At 43.4% G+C, this 17,556-nt stretch overlaps 1 protein-coding gene across 2 annotated transcripts in view; it reads left to right on the top strand.

Annotated features, from left to right (window-relative positions):
• POLD4 (DNA polymerase delta 4, accessory subunit) overlaps positions 1-15,255 on the top strand; it is a 30,717-nt gene extending 15,462 nt beyond the window's left edge. Inside the window, exons 2-4 of one of the 2 annotated variants that reach the window (XM_073563398.1) lie at positions 12,926-13,015; positions 13,100-13,211; positions 14,176-15,255. In XM_073563398.1, coding sequence (XP_073419499.1) covers positions 12,926-13,015; positions 13,100-13,211; positions 14,176-14,200 — 227 coding nt within the window. In that variant the 3' untranslated portion in view covers positions 14,201-15,255. The remainder of the gene's footprint in view (positions 1-12,925; positions 13,016-13,099; positions 13,212-14,175) is intronic. The other variant, XM_073563399.1, reaches the window with a different exon arrangement.
• The last annotated feature ends 2,301 nt before the right edge of the window (positions 15,256-17,556 follow it).

The following is a 17,556-nucleotide window of genomic DNA, read 5'->3' as shown; positions in this document are numbered from 1 at the left end:
TTAGACCGGGAGCAAGTCCCACAGGACTGCACAAAATTCCTGACATCATGAGACAAGGCGGGCCACCAAAAAGACCGACTCACCAGATCTCTAGTACCAAAAATACCTGGATGACCAGCCAATGCAGAGCAATGAACTTCAGACATCACTCTCTTCCTCCACTGGTCAGGAACATACAACTTTCCACTGGGACAACGCTCAGGTTTGTCCTCCTGAAACTCTTCCAGAGCACGTCTCAAATCGGGCGAGATGGCAGAAAGAACTACCCCCTCGCCTAAGATGGTAGCAGGCTTAGTCACAACAGGAGAATCAGCAAGGAAACTCCTAGAGAGGGCGTCAGCCTTGACATTCTTAGTGCCCGGAAGAAAAGAGACCACAAAATCAAAACGTGTGAAAAACAAGGCCCACCTAGCCTGTCTAGGATTCAAGCGCTTGGCCGACTCCAGGTAAATCAAATTCTTGTGGTCAGTAAGGACCACGACTTGGTGTTTGGCTCCCTCCAACCAATGTCTCCACTCCTCAAATGCCCATTTCATGGCCAACAGTTCCCGATTCTCCACATCATAGTTACATTCGGATGGGGAGAACTTTCGGGAAAAGAAAGCACAAGGATTCATTTTAGATGTCACAGGATCTTTTTGGGACAACACCGCTCCTGCACCAATCTCAGAAGCATCCACCTCCACCTGAAACGGGAGTGAGACATCAGGTTGCCGCAAAACCAGAGCAGAAGTGAATCTTTGCTTCAGCTCCTGAAAGGAAGAAACAGCCTCCGGAGACCAATTCAGCACATCAGCCCCCTTCCTAGTCAAATCCGTCAATGGCTTGGTAATACCAGAAAAATTAGCTATAAATTTCCGATAAAAATTAGCATAACCCAAAAACTTCTGCAGGGCCTTCATAGAAGTGGGTTGAACCCAATCATAAATGGCCTGTACCTTGGCCAGGTCCATTTCAATAGTTGACGGAGACAAAATAAATCCCAAAAATGAAATCCTCTGTACCCCAAAAAGGCATTTCGATCCCTTGACATACAGGGAATTCTCCCTCAAAATCCGGAACACAGTCCGAACATGTTCCACATGAGAGTCCCAATTCTTGGAGAAGATCAAAATATCATCCAGATAGATAATCAAAAATTTATCCACAAAGTCTCGAAATATATCGTTCATGAAGCACTGGAAGACAGAAGGGGCATTAGTGAGCCCAAAAGGCATCACCAGGTACTCAAAATGTCCCTCCGGAGTATTAAACGCCGTCTTCCATTCATCCCCATGCTTAATGCGAATAAGATTATACGCCCCCCTGAGGTCAAGCTTGGTAAACCAGCAAGCACCTTTAACTCTGGAGAATAGATCAGAAATCAGGGGTAACGGATACTGATATTTAACAGTAATTTTGTTTAGGGCACGATAGTCAATACAAGGCCTTAATGAACCATCCTTTTTAGCCACGAAAAAAAACCCAGCACCTAAGGGTGAAGAGGATGGTCTAATATGACCCTTCTCCAATGCCTCCTTAATATAGGATCGCATAGCCTCGTGCTCGGGTACAGATAAATTGAAAAGCCGACCCTTGGGGAATTTACACCCCGGGTTCAGCTCAATTGCACAGTCATAACTCCTATGAGGAGGCAAAGACGCAGACTCATTCTCACTAAATACATCATAAAAGTCAGCCAAATAGGAACATCATGCGACTGGGGAGAGGTGGAGAAAACAGGAGCGTCACTAAGGGCACACCGACAACCCCAACTCACCACAGACACAGATTTCCAATCCAGATCTGGATTATGGATTTGCAACCAGGGAAACCCAAGAACAATGGTATCATGCAAATTATGCAACACCAAAAATCTGCAATTTTCTTGATGGTCTGGGGCGACCCGCATTACCACCTGGGTCCAAAACTGAGGTTTATTCTTCACCAAAGGAGTAGCATCAACACCCCTCAAAGGGATAGGCGTCCGCAGAGGTGTCATAGGAAATCCACAACGTTTTGCAAAATCCAAGTCCATCAGGTTCAGAGCTGCTCCTGAATCCACAAAAGCCTTGGCGGAAAATGTGGACAGGGAGCAGATCAGAGTAATTGCCAGAAGAAACTTAGGTTGAACAGCACCCACAGAAAACGTGTGTGCACAACGTTTCTCTTGTTTAGGGCAGACAGAAATAATATGCGCGGCATCTCCACAAAAAAACCAGCTTATTACGCCTTCTGAACTCCTGACGTTGCGCCCTAGACAAAACTCTATCACATTGCATAGGTTCAGACATTTGTTCAACAGGTGGCAACATCTCTCGTGTAGTTTTGCGTTCACGTAAACGCCGATCCAACTGAATAGCTAATGACATAGAATCGTCAAGACCAGAGGGAACAGGAAATCCCACCATAGTATCTTTTACAGTTTCTGACAAACCCTTCCGAAAGAGGGCTGCCAAGGCACCATCATTCCAGGTAGTAGGGACCGCCCACTTTCGGAATTTTTGACAGTACAACTCTGCCGAATCCCGACCCTGGCTTAATGCCAACAGGGTCTTTTCAGCCTGATCAATAGCATTAGGGGCGGCACGGTGGCTCAGTGGTTAGCGCTGCAGCCTTGCAGCGCTGGGGTCCTGGGTTCGAATCCCACCAAGGACAACATCTGCAAGGAGTTTGTATGTTCTCCCCGTGTTTGCGTGGGTTTCCTCCGGGTACTCCGGTTTCCTCCCACATTCTAAAGACATACTAATAGGGAATTTAGATTGTGAGCCCCATCGGGGACAGTGATGATGTGTGTGCAAACTGTAGAGCGCTGCGGAATATGTTAGCGCTATATAAAAAAAATAAAGAAGAAAGATAAAGATTAGGTTCATTATACAACAACTCCAAGGCTTGAAAAAATGAGTTCACATTATTCAGAATAGGATCATCAGGTTTCAAAGAAAACGCCCAATCCTGGGGATCGCCGCGCAGCAAAGAGATGACAATTTTAACCTGCTGCGCGGAGTTCCCCGACGAGTTAGGCTGCAAGGCAAAAAATAATTTACAATTATTCTTGAAATTCAAGAATTTAGACCGATCCCCAAAAAACACATCAGGAGTGGGAATCTTTGGTTCAGCAGCATGTGAATGAGCAAGATAGGCGGAATTTCCCCGCACTTCAGCAGCGAGCTGCTCCACATGATCAGACAATTGCTTCATCTCCATTGAGAGAAAATATAGAGGAAAAAATATGCACAAAAAAAAAAAAAATTCTGACACTTTTTTTTTTTTCCCTATTTTTTTTTTTTTTTTACAATTCTCTCCTGCTATTGAGTACCCTAGGATCTGCGGTATGGCTGGTGATTCTGTTATGATGAGTCACCGAAGGAGGAAAAAACAAAATACCAGCTAAGTCCAGAAAAACCAGAGAGGTTGGCAGCTATCGGATTGCAGACCCCTGAACCTATCCACAACAACTAGCAGTAGCCGTGGGGGGTTCCTACGGAGCCCTAGACCCCTCGATCACAGCCGGAGAACTACATAGCCTAAAGACAGAAAGGGGAAAAACTAAACTGCCCCAGAGCAGACCCCAAAGCAATAGGCAGCCCCCAACATATAATGACGGTGAAGCAAGATGAAAACACTAACACAGATAGAAAGATAGGTTGAGCAAATGATGGGGCCCAAGCTAACTACATAGGACAGGATAGGAAAGCTGCTGTCTGCCATCCGCAAAAACCCTATCAAAATGAGCCAACCGACTGATAGGAAAAACAGGCCCTGAAGTCGCTAGGCTTCAAAAGACTATATCAGCACTCAGGTATATTCTGAAGACAGAGCAAAAGATCAACAGATCAAAGACAAAAATGGAATTCAGCTCACCCCCGGCCGGGGATAACAGAACTCCCAAAAAACAAGGCAAAACAAAAACAAAACTGAAGATTACAAAGCAGAGCAGAAAAACTTAGCTTTGAGATGCAGGAATCAGACTGGTCTCCAAGAATCCAGCAGGAAAATCACCAGCCAGGAAGAAGGGCGTCGGCAGCCTTATATCCAGTCCTCAATTCCAGCCACCCAGTCATTATCTAGCTGCCCAGGTGTTTGGTAATCAGCCTCACTACCTTCCTTCACCAGAGGAGGGAGTTCATCAGACCTCAATGGTGAAGGGAAAAATTAACTCACAACACCCCCGACTGGGGATGGCTGAACTCCAAAAAACAAGGTAAACAAAACAAAACTAATAAGTTCAATAGCAGAGCAAAAACTTATCTTTGGGAAGCAGGAATCAGACTGGTCTCCAAGAATCCAGCAGAGAAATCACCAGCGACTCAGAAGGGCGTCGGCTGCCTTATATCCAGTCAGAATTTCCTGTTACCCAGTCATCATCTACCAGATCAGGTGTTTGGTAATCAGCCTCACTACCTTCCTTCACCAGAAGAGGGAGTTCATCAGACATCGACAGTGAAGGGGAAAATGAACTCACAACAGCTCTGATTCTGACCCCAGGATTCTATTAAAGGGACCATTGGTATGCAAGTCAGGGAAAATCCACTCAGCGCTCTGGTTCTGATCCCCGGCTCTCTTAAAGGGATCCCCAGTATGGCAGTGAGGGCAATTCCACTCAGCGCTCTGGTTCTGACCCCAGTCTCTCTTAAAGGGATAATTGGTATGGAAGTTAGGGCAATTCCACTCAGCGCTCTGGCTCTGACCCCAGGCCCCTCTTAAACGGATCCCCGGTATGGAAGTGAAGGCAATTCCACTCAGCACTTTGGTTTTGACCCCAGTCTCTCTTAAAGGGATCATTGGTATGGAAGTCAGGGCAAATCCACTCCTCACTCTGGAGCTGACGAGATGATGTGAGATATTAGGGGTAGTAATCCAGTGACTCTGGCTGACGAGACGATGTGGGATATTAGGGGTAGTATTCCGGTGGTTCTGGCTGACGGGACGATGTGGGATATTAGGGGTAGTAGTCCCGTGGCTCTGGCTGACGGAACGATGTGTATAGTCCGGTAGCTCTGGCTGACGAGATGATGTGGGATTTATAGTGAATGTGTCTAGGCGGAGTTCTACACTTAGCTTTATATATACAGGGGTTGGACAAAATAATGGAAACACCTAACGTTTTGGCATCATAATCTTCGAACATGTTATAAACATGCAAACCGTGACATATGGTAATGTTTTGTAGTTGATTATTTGTGTTATGTGATATGTGTATGTAAATTAACTGTTTGTTTTGCAGAATTGTAAGAACATTGATGAGAACCTGATACCAATGGCAGACCTCTCGGATTTTCAAAGAGGCCAAATTGTTGGTGCTCGTACGGCAGGCGCTAGTGTAACAGAAAGTGCCCGAATGCTTGGCGTGTTAAGAGGTACTGTCTCCAAAGTAATGACTGCGTTTGAAAGAGAAGGAAAAACGTCCGCAGCAAAGCACAGGTCCGGCCGAAAGTCAAAGTTGACTGAGAGAGACCGTCGGACTCTAAAGAGAATTGTGAGAGAGGATCGCAAGACCACGACTCCGAAAATCACTGCTGAGCTCAATGAACACCTACAGAACACAGTTTCCACGAAAACTGTTTGTCGGGAGCTGCACAAATCTGGATTCCACGGAAGAGCTGCAATTAGAAAACCGCTGCTCTCAATGACAAATGTTTCCAAGCGTTTAGAGTGGTGTAGAAACCTCCAGAATTGGTCCCTCGAGCAGTGGAAACATGGGATATTCTTAGACGAATCATCTTTTACCCTATTTCCGACCTCCAGCTGAGTGTACGTTTGGAGACAGCCGAAAGAAGCATTCCATCCAGACTGCCTTCTTCCAAATGTAAAACATGGCAGAGGTTCTGTGATGATCTGTGGTGCTATTTCGTGGAGATCCGCTGGGCCAATGATATCCCTTCATGGAAGAATTAACAGCCGAGATTATTTAGGCATTTTGGGCGACCAAGTGCATCCTATGGTTCAAGCACTGTTCCTGGAGGGGAACGCCATCTTTCAGGATGATAATGCACCAATTCATACAGCTAGAATCGTTAAAGCATGGCACAAGGAACATTGTAATGAAGCTGAGCATCTCATCTGGCCCCCACAATCCCCAGACCTCAACATTATTGAGCATTTATGGTCGATTTTAGAGATTCAAGTTAGACCTCGATTTCCGCCGCCATCGTCGCTCAAAGAACTGGAGGGTGTTTAACTGAAGAATGGGCTAAAATTCTTTTAGAAATAATTCACACCTTGTACGAATCCATACCTCGAAGAATTGAGGCTGTAATCGCCGCAAAAGGTGTACCTACACCATATTAAACTAACTTTTGTTGATGTTTCCAGGTGTTTCCATTATTTTGTCCAACCCCTGTATATAGATATAATCATTATAATTTGTTATAACTAACCGTAGTTAGTTACTATGCCCGGGCAACACCGGGCTCTTCAGCTAGTCTATATATATAAAAATGAGTGTATATACGTGTGTGTATATGTGTGTGTGTGTACCATCCATGCCCACTCCACATAGCCCCACCCAATCACTTAAGCATCTTTCATTTCACCAGAGCTGTTTAAAAGCTGAGCTGTGATTGGTTGCTATGAGCAACAGTTTTCCCATTCCACAACCCTCAGCAGACACTGACATGGTGGGAGAAATTTAGCATCCTCGGGAACATAACCTCCCAGCCATTGTGTGCCCCACAGAAAGGATCAGAGAGCACATGACAGAAATGAATCACCCCCTCCCGTGCCCATATAGCCATTACACATCCTCCATCCCATAGTCCAGTGCCCATATACCCATTACACGCCCTCCATCCCATAGGCACATCTTCTTGACCACAACAGGTACACTGCCTGTGTTGCCTATAGCAACCAATCACTAAGCATCTTTCATTTCACCAGAGCTGTTTAAAAGATGAAAGCTGAGCTGTGATTTGTTGCTAAGAGCAACAGTCCCATAGCAACCAATCACTAAGCATCTTTCACACAGGATAGGATTAGATATACGGCTCAGCAGACAGTAACACACAGGATAGGATTAGATACACAGCTCAGCAGACTGTATCACACAGGATAGGATTAGATACATGGCTCAGCAGATAGTATCACACAGGATAGTACTAGTTACACAGCTCAGCAGACAGTAATACACAGGGTAAGATTAGATACACAGCTCAGCAGACTGTATCACACAGGATAGGATTAGACACACGGCTCAGCAGATAGTATTACACAGGATAGTATTAGATACACAGCTCAGCAGACGGTATCACACAGGAGAGGATTAGATACACAGCTCAGCAGTCAGTATCACACAGGAAACGATTAGATACACGGCTCAGCACACAGTTTCACACAGGATAGGATTAGATACAATGCTCAGCAGACTGCATCACACAGGATAGGATTAGATACACGGCTCAACAGACAGTATCACACAGGATAGGATTAGATACACGGCTCAGCAGACTGTATCACACAGGAGAGGATTAGACAACAGCTCAGCAGACAGTATCACACAGGATAGGATTATATACACGGCTCAGCAGACAGTATCACACAGGTTAGGATTAGATACATGGCTCAGTAGATTGTATCACACAAGATAGGATTAGATACACGGCTCTGCAGACAATATCCAACAGGATAGGATTAGATACACGGCTCAGCAGACAGTATCACACAGGATAAGATTAGATACACAGCTCAGCAGACTGTCACACAGGATAGGATTAGATACACAGCTCAGCAGATGGTATCACACAGGAGAGGATTAGATACACAGCTCAGCAGTCAGTATCACACAGGAAATGATTAGATACACGGCTCAGCACACAGTTTCACACAGGATAGGATTAGATACAATGCTCAGCAGACTGCATCACACAGGATAAGATTAGATACACGGCTCAGCAGACAGTATCACACAGGATAGGATTTGATACACGGCTCAGTGGATTGTATCACACAGGATAGGATTAGATACACGGCTCAGCAGACAATATCCAACAGGATAGGATTAGATACACGGCTCAGCAGACAGTATCACACAGGATAGGATTAGATACACGTCTCAGCAGACAGTATTACACAGGATAGGATTAGATACACGGCTCAGCAGACATTATCGCACAGGATAGGATTAGATACACATCTCAGCATACACAGGATAGGTTTAGATACACAGCTCAGCAGACATTGCACAGGATAGGATTAGATACACAGCTCAGCAGACAGTAACACACAGGATAAGATTAGATACACAGCTCAGCAGACTCACACAGGATAGGATTAGATAAACGGCTCAGCAGACAGTATCACACAGGATAGGATTAGATACACTGCTCAGCAGATAGTATCACACAAGATAGGATTAGATACACAGCTCAGCAGACAGTAACACACAGGATAAGATTAGATACACAGCTCAGCAGACTGTCACACAGGATAGGATTAGATACACAGCTCAGCAGAAGGTATCACACAGGAGAGGGTTAGATACACAGCTCAGCAGTCAGTATCACACAGGAGAGGATTAGATACACGACTCAGCAGTAAGTATCACACAGGATAGGATTAGATGCAATGCTCAGCAGACTGCATCACACAGGATAGGATTAGATATACGGCTCAACACAGTATCACACAGGATAGGTTTAGATACACGGGTCAGCAGACTATCACACAGGATAGGATTAGATACACGGCTCAGCAGACAGTATGACACAGGATAGGATTAGAGACATGGCTCAGCAGTCAGTATCACACAGGATAGGATTAGATACATAGCTCAGCAGACAGTATCACACAGGATAGGATTATATACAGCTCAGCAGACAGTAACACACAGGATAGAATTAGATACACAGCTCAGCAGACTATCACACAAGAGAGGATTAGATACACGGCTCAGCCAACAGTATCACACAGGATAGGATTAGATACACGGCTCAGCACACTATCACAGGATAGGATTAGATACATGGCTCAGCAAACTATCACACAGGATAAGATTAGATACATAGCTCACCATATTGTATCACACAGGATAGGATTAGATACACGGCTCAGCAGACAGTATTTAACAGGATAGGATTAGATACACGGCTCAGCAGACAGTATCACACAGGACAGGATTAGATAGATGGCTCAGCAGGCAGTATTACACAGGGTAGGATTAGATACATGGCTCAGCAGACTGTGTCACACAGGATATGATTAGATACACAGCTTAGCAGACAGTAACACACAGGATAGGATTAGATACACAGCTCAGCAGACTGTCACACAGGATAGGATTAGATACACGGCTCAGCAGACAGTATTACACAGGATAGGATTAGATACACGGCTCAGCAGACGGTATCGCACAGGATAAGATTAGATACACAGCTCAGCAGCAGGATGTGCCAAAGGAGAGGACATTTTCATTCCAAGAATTCCACTCATTCCATCTGATTTGCCGTTTGATTTTAAGCGTCTCCAGTTTCCACTTCGATTGGAATTTGCATTGTCCATTAACAATGCTCAGGGACAGTCCTTGAAAGTAGTAGGGATCGATTTTCAATCTCCATGCTTTTCACATGGTCAACTTTACTGGCTTTTTCAAGAGTTGGAACTGCCAAAAATCTGTTCATCTTTGCACCGAAAGGAAAAACCAAAAATGTTGTTTATCTAAAGGCTCTTGAATGAGTTGAAAATAAAATACTATCAATACTTAGGTAATCGTTTAGTTAATTTGTGTTGCAAATCTGTAGTGTTAAATATATGATGTGAAATGTTTTTATGTGCAATATAATCATTATAATTTGTTATAACTAGCCACAGTTAGTTACTATGCCCGGGAAATGACCGGCTCTTCAGCTAGTATATATATATAAAAATGAGTGTATGTATGTGTGTGTATCAGCCACACCCATTCCACATAGCAACCAATCACTAAGCATCTTTCATTTCACCAGAGCTGTTTAAAAGAAGCTGAGTTGTGATTGGTTGCAACAGTTTTCCTTGTAGACAGTTGTGGCAACTGAGGACTATAATTCTTATCATTTCTATGGTGTCGTCGTCCTTCTGTAAAGCTGGAAATAACATTTATTACTGTGTCAACACAGACCACCCTCTGACACAGACTGCAGGGGGAGCCCAGTGTCACACAGGATAGGATTAGATACATGTCTCAGCAGACTGCATCACACAGGATAGAATTAGATACACAGCACAGTATCACACAGGATAGGATTAGATACACAGATCAGCAGTCAGTAACACAGGATAGGATTAGATACACAGGTCAGCAGTCAGTATCACACAGGAGAGGGTTAGATACATGGCTCAGCAGACAATAGCACACAGGTGAGGATTAGATACACGGCTCAGCAGACAGTATCATACGGGAGAGGATTAGATAGACAGCTCAGCACACAGTATCACACAGAATAGTATTAGATACATGGCTCAGCAGACAGTATCACACAGAATAGGATTAGATACACGGCTCAGCAGACAGTATCATACAGGAGAGGATTAGATAGACAGCTCAGCAGTCAGTATCACACAGGATAGTTTTAGATACACAGCTCAGCAGTCAGTATCAAACAGGAGAGGATTAGATACAAAGCTCAGGAGACAGTATCCCACAGGATAGGTTTAGCAACACAGCTCAGCAAACAGTATCACACAAGACAGGATTAGATACACAGCTCAGCAGACAGTATCACACAGGACAGAATTAGCTCAGCAACAGGATGTGCCAAAGGAGAGGGTTTTAAACGCCTCCAGTTTCCAGTTCGACTGGCATTTTCAATGTCCTTTAACAAGGCTCAGGGACAGTCCTTGAAAGTAGTAGGGATTGATTTAAGTAGTAGGGATCGATTTGCAATCTCCATGTATTTGTCATGGTCAACTTTACGTGGCCTATTCAAGAGTGGGAACTGCCAAAAATCTGTTCATCTTTGCACCGAAAGGAAAAAACGAAAATGCTGTCTATCAAAAGGCTCTTGAATGATTTGAAAATAAAATACTATTAGTACTTAGGTAATCAATTAGTTAATTTGTGTTGAAAATCTGTAGTGTTGAATATATGATGTGAAATGTTTTTATGTGCAATATAATCATTATAATTTGTTATAACTAACCCACAGTTGGTTACTATGCTCGGGCAACGTCGGGCCCTTCAGCAAGTTTTAGTATAAAAAAAAAGTTTGTGCCTAGCTGAAGTGAGGATTTTTTTATGCAGAACACTCTCTTCTGTGTTTTAAGTATGAGTTCAGTGGCCCAAAGTAATTTAACCCTTTAAATTCATTAGTTTATTCAAATCAGTAAAAAAAATTTATTTATGCCCACATTGACACCAGCTCTTATGGTCATAATCTGTTTTGTCATTGAACCCTTTAAAAATACCAGTTACTTATTTGAATCTGTGAAAAGTGGCTATCTTCTCATTTTAATAACCAAATGTCACGCACAGTGTGGGAAAGACTAAGTGCAACACGAAGGGATGAGGGGAAGGAAGCCCAGACTCACCCCTAGGCAGATCTAATAACACCCTACCTGCTCTACCATCCCTACTTTGGTTCCTCACCAATCGCCGAGCAGGAAACCTAAGCCCTGTATCTCCCTAGAGCTACAGTAAGCTCTGGATAGGGATCCCCACTGTAAACTAAAGACAAAAAGGTAGACAGAAAAGGGGAATGATCTTAGCATGAGCAGACTCAGAGAGGTAGCACCAAACGTCCTGAAACAGCACCAGAGAAGAAGTTAGCCGACTGCTATAGCCCCAAGCCTTCACAAGGGAAAACGTGAATATCACCGGCGACTCTCTGCAGCAGACTGGAGATTAAGGCTGAGTGCAGACGGAGTTTTGAGCCCTGCGGATTTTTCCGCGCAGAATGGAAGAAATCCGCAGGTCAAATGACCTGCATTTTTCCTGTGGATTTCTTCCATTTTTCATGCGGTTTTTGTGCGGTTTTCCATCGCGGTTTTCCCCCTGCGGATTTGGTGACGGGAGATGGAAAACCGCACAAAAGAAGTAACATGCTGCGGATTTTGTACCGCGGAAAAATCTGCAGCGTCTGCACAGCGTTTTTTTTTTTACATTGATTTTAAGGCTACTGTACATCACAATGCGGATATGCAACGTTTCTGCGCGGTAAAATCCACTGCGAAACCGCTGCAAATCTGCATCGTGTGCACACAGCCTTATAAACACCCAGGTACAGGTGTGTCAACTAGAGCTGGAGGGAGGTTGCTGCTGGGTCCAAGAGTCAGAAGGATTAAGGAGGCGCATGCAGAGATCTTCTGCAGCCAGATGCTGAGCAACAGTCTGTTGCATCTGACACATCTGTGACACCACAGCCCATTTGAGCCAGTTTGGAATTAACTGATTTTGATGCAGGACATCGCCTTCGGTGTGTTTGCAATTTAAGATCAGTGGCCCAAAGTAATTTAATCCTCTAAAGGACCTCCTTGGTTGCTTCCTTTGACTCCTATGGTTGTGCAAGTTGTATATTTTTTGTATTTTTGTTTCTCGTGTGTTCACCTAAATCACCTCTGGGCATCTCACTGAATTGTATTTTAGTATTATGATCATTTTGGCTCATTAGTGGACTTGTAAATAAAGACTGCTGATTAAGAAACCAACTTCAGACATTGATAAGGAACTGGATAAATAAGAAACCATCTCCAGCATCATAAGGAGCTGGTACTTATTTGGTATCTGTTAGTCAGTTGGAAGTTGTGTCAGTCACTGGAGAACAGTTCATGATTGTCGGAAGCTCCGTTATTAACTGTCTCACTGGTGACAGCTATTGGACAACTGTCGCTCATTGAGGAGTCACCTTTTTAAAACATGCATTCTTTCATAAGCATTTTTTTTCTTTAAGTATAAAAGTTATATCACTCTTGAGTCAGTGATCCTATGGCCTAATAAATAATAATAACCATTTTGTCTCCATTTCTTTCTGCCCCGCAGTGGCTGTGGTTCCAGGATTATCACCGTTAGATGAGCTTATCCAGTTTGATCTGGACTGGCGATTTGGACCCTGTACTGGTAGAATATCAGGTTATGTGTTGTCTATTATATTGATCGTGTATCTTTTATATTCCTAATCTTTTAATACTTTTTGGATGGGATTTTTGGCTTCAGGCATCACACGTTTGGAGCGGTGGCAGAGAGCAGATGAGTTGGGATTGGCACCTTCAAAGAACGTAAAAGACATCCTGCTGGCCCATCACAATGATCCTCAGTACCAGTTCAAGTGAGTCAGTCATGTCTTTGATTATAGTATGTTACTGTAGTAATGCACCCATAAACTTAACTACAGGAGGGGTCCATGAGCTGCTCCAATTTAACAGATTCCTAGTTCCTTTTTTCCCAACTTAGCTGCCAACCAAAGACTGTCATCCTCTACATCTGAAAGCTGAGGATTCAAAGCTTGGACTACAAAAATATAGAATTAGTGTGTTTATGGTATTGCATGTGGTGGAAACTATTATTTCACAGCCAAATAAACTAATTTTAGGGTTCCAATATTATATTATATTCATGTCGTGTCTAAAAAAAATGTATTGCATGTAATTATTTATTTCTAAAAATCATCTAATCTTTTGTGGCCCCCTCTCTCCCTCCAGGATAGAATATAAACTGATTTGCCACCCTATAAAAACATAAATACATCTCCTCCCTAAAAAACAAAGAAGCCACTCATATAAAGATTAGCCACCTCTTAACGTTTCCAGCCATCAACTAGTCTGGGCTCTTGGTCCTGCTCCTGTGAAATATGGCTTCCTTCAATCTTGCAACGTTATTTTATTCACTTGTACCAGATTGGCCCTTACTTGTGTGATTGAGTCTGTATTATTGCTTCTGGTCCACATGTCCTGGTAGTCAGTTGTTGACCATAGAAGGTGGAATATATCAAGACATGCTGGAAGATACATTTGCTCATAAGCTGGTAGACCAAAGATTGATGCCCTAAGGCTCTCTGGTTGTTGCAAAGTGGATCCCTGGACCTGAGCCATAGGTGCTTCAGTGGCTTTACGTTTCCAGCTCAGTTGGAGGACTCTTCTTCAGCACAACGCCACCACATAGCTCAACAGGGCTTCTCTTTTTTTTCATTGTCTAAACTGCAATTAATATAATAGCCGATGTGTGCAATAATATTCTATTCCATTAGTTTTACAGTTAATGTTTTCTCTCTGGCCCTTTCTATGTCCTTTCAGCTTGTGGAATTTGTACGCCATCTGAGATGACTTGATGGACTCCTACTTGAAATCACATAGCTGCATGAATGACCTGTATTGCTCCAGCACTTAAGGATTAATAATGGATCAATGTGACATGATACCGTTTATACATATTGACCATTCCTAGAATGGCTGGTAATAATGAAGATTGGAGGACATATACAACTAGTAAACAGGCAACTTTTGTTTTATTTTCTTGGATTTAGCTTTAATATCACGTTACTATTAATCAGAGGTGTTTTGTGTTTTTGGTCCTATTCCAAGTGGCCCACTTACCTGTTGTGCATTCACATTGGGAGTTATTATTCACTGTGTGTGCATGAAAATATCATCTGCTTATAGGTCCTGCCCTTGGAAGTGAGCATATCTGCAAGCAGTGACTGTAGAAATGATGCCATTCTAGGTCTCTATGCCACTTTGTAAGAACCCTTTAAGAACAAATACTACTCCTTTTTATGAGCGCTACATCAACAGTTTTCATAGAAATGAATAGAGCGTTGCCCTGCCATTACCACCTCTTCATTCCTGCAGCATGCGCTTGGTATTCCAATGTTAAGATGGATGCGGGTCTCATAGGAAAAGTTATGTCATAAATATTTCAGATGGGAGCAATCCCTTTAAAGATGTCCAGATATATGTTATTGATGACCCAAAATGCATTGCCAGTGTGAGTGCTACCTATTGCCTAAAGCCCACCATAGCGAGTGAATCCCTACCATGTGTACAATGTTGAGAACATCACCAGCAGCAACCTACATTCTAGACATATGTTGTGGTATAAAGGTTTCTAGACACTGAATATTCTCCCATCTCTGGGATAATGTCTCTGATCAGCTTCCTAACGAAAGGGATTTCAATTAACGTGTAAACCATAGGTTATTGAATACACAACCCTCCTACTTGTGATAGCACATTGCGTTCTCACCACAGAATAAAGGAGGTCACGTCGAGATCCAGTCAATTGTTTGCATTGGAAAACTGAAGAAAACATGTTTTGCTTTTATTTTAAATTCATGTAAATCATTTTCTATTTCATATAAAGGTTATTTAAGCACATTTTGTCTTATTTTACTCATTTAAATTGCGGCATTAATGCTACAGCACTTTACAGACATTGTCATCGCTGTCCCCACTGGAGCTCAAAGTCTAAATTCCCTATCAGTATGTCTTTGGAGTTGGAGGAAACCCACGCAAAAATGAGGAGGCCATACAAACTCATTGTAGATATTATCCTTGGTGGGATTGACCCAGGACCCCAGTGCTATCCACTGAGCCGCCTTACACTGCTGATCAATGAGCCACCATGCTGTCCTTGTTCTTCTTTTATGACTACTGGTGTTAGACAATAGAGGATAAGTCTGCCATACAGTACTTGTCAGATATATGGTCTCAATACTGTAGATTGTATGAATAATAAAAGCCACAAAAGAGTTGTGGACTACATAAAAGCCCAAAGCACTTTTACAAATGATGAAACCTGGAGGTGACATCTACGTTATTACTTATAACACTTACCTCTGATGTCATTGAATCTCTGTTTGAAGAGTAAGGATGTGTGCACACCACATCTATTTCGAGTGGATCCCACCCAAAATCCGCCTGAAAAAGTGATAAAAAAGTGTGTTCGAAAGTATAGAGTGAAAACAGCGAAGCTTCAATAATGGCTGCGTAGACATCGGTGAAGCCTCTTCTGGAAAACAGCAGCCATCGTATTCCTGAAATGACTGAACCTAAAAGCCCGGTGGTTGTGACGTGTGCATATACACTAAGGGGTACACTATTGAGAAAGGAGGGATTATAAACATATGCACTGTCAAAATAATTACTTTTTATTGTAGACACATTAAAAAGTTATCTCAAGAGGAAAAAAAAGCTGACCCATTTCTTGTGTTAACGCCAACTATTCTAACAGTGGAAAAGGTCCACGGTCTTGCCAAGGGTCTTAATTTTGTTCACAGTGTGGCAGTTCAACTCGGTCAGCGGTACTCGTAGGTAGAAAACAGGAACACTGTCTCTTTAAATCTTCAGTTGGTTTATTATATGGCAGCATAAACCAACAAGAAGGCGAAAGTAAAACACAGCCGTTCAGGCAAAATAGGAAAACAACAAAGAAAACCGAATTGCTGTACACAGTCCAAACATTTGCAGGGATCTGCCCACTCTTGAGCAACACTGGTTCAGTCTTTCCTCCTCAGGACACAAACCACTGGAGATCCTGTCTCCAGCCCTGCTAATACAAGACTGCCTCTGGAGCCCAGCTATTTAATCCCCAGACCCCATCCTGGGGTGGAGATAAGGTGGACATCCTCCCACCCGCTCTATGGATGTCCACATAAAAGCCAGCCCGTTATGAAAATTAGCTTAACCCCACACGGCACTTAGTGTGCTGGAGAATAAAACTCTGGGTTTTCTATCACTGAAGCCATTAAGCGTAGTGACACATATCTCCCCTCCAGCACTTTATCAAATCTGAGTGCAGTCAGATCATAGGCGGATTGTAATGAGGGTAATCTGAGGAAAAAAAAAGACGCTAGTCAGCACTACTCCCATAGTATAGCATCCCTGGTCCGAGTTAAACGCTGGCTATTTGCCAGTGTGAGTGAGCCCTTAATGCGAGTTTTGGAGGATGGTATTACATTGGGGGTAAAGCAAAAAAAAGTCTATTCAATGATTTTCCCAGTATGCCCATCTTTCATGGATTACCCAAAACATACAAATGAATGAATTTCCTCCACCATTACACCCCAGAATTTCAGACAATGATTCTTTGAATAATGGTTTCAACGCATGGGTCAATGAGCACCTTCAACCTCTCAACATCAAATTATCTGTTTTTTTAACCCCATTCTGACAGATGACGTACTATCTCATCCATTTGCAATGGGACTTAATTCCCAAGGGCGGGATAGTACGTCATAATAGATCAGCAGCGCTCATGGGGGGAGCGCCGCTATTCGCGGCCGGATGTCAGCTGATTATCACAGCTGACACCCGGCACTATGTGCCAGGAGCGGTCATGGACCGCTCCCGGCACATTAACCCCTGGCACACTGAGATCAAACATAATCGTGTTGTACCGTGGGCACAGGGAAGAATCGCGCAGGGAGGGGGCACCCTGCGAGCTTCCCTAAGTCCCTCGGAGCAACGCAATGTGCTGCACAGGGGCCTTCGGGATCCTGCAGGGAGGCAGCTTTCTCAGTGCCTGCTGAGAGCAGGCACTGAGAAATCCTCCTGCAGTGCCAGTCGAATCGCTGATCTGAAACAGTGCACGGCAAAGTGTCAGATCAGCGATCTGACATTATACAGTGATGACCCCCCCGGGACAATATAATAAAGTTTAAAAAAAATTGTGTAAAA

This window comes from Dendrobates tinctorius, unplaced genomic scaffold, assembly GCF_039654945.1.
Source record: "Dendrobates tinctorius isolate UK_male_01 unplaced genomic scaffold, ASM3965494v1 ptg000387l, whole genome shotgun sequence".
Classification (NCBI taxonomy): Eukaryota; Metazoa; Chordata; class Amphibia; order Anura; family Dendrobatidae; genus Dendrobates; species Dendrobates tinctorius.
This window is presented reverse-complemented; position numbering and strand designations above follow the sequence as displayed.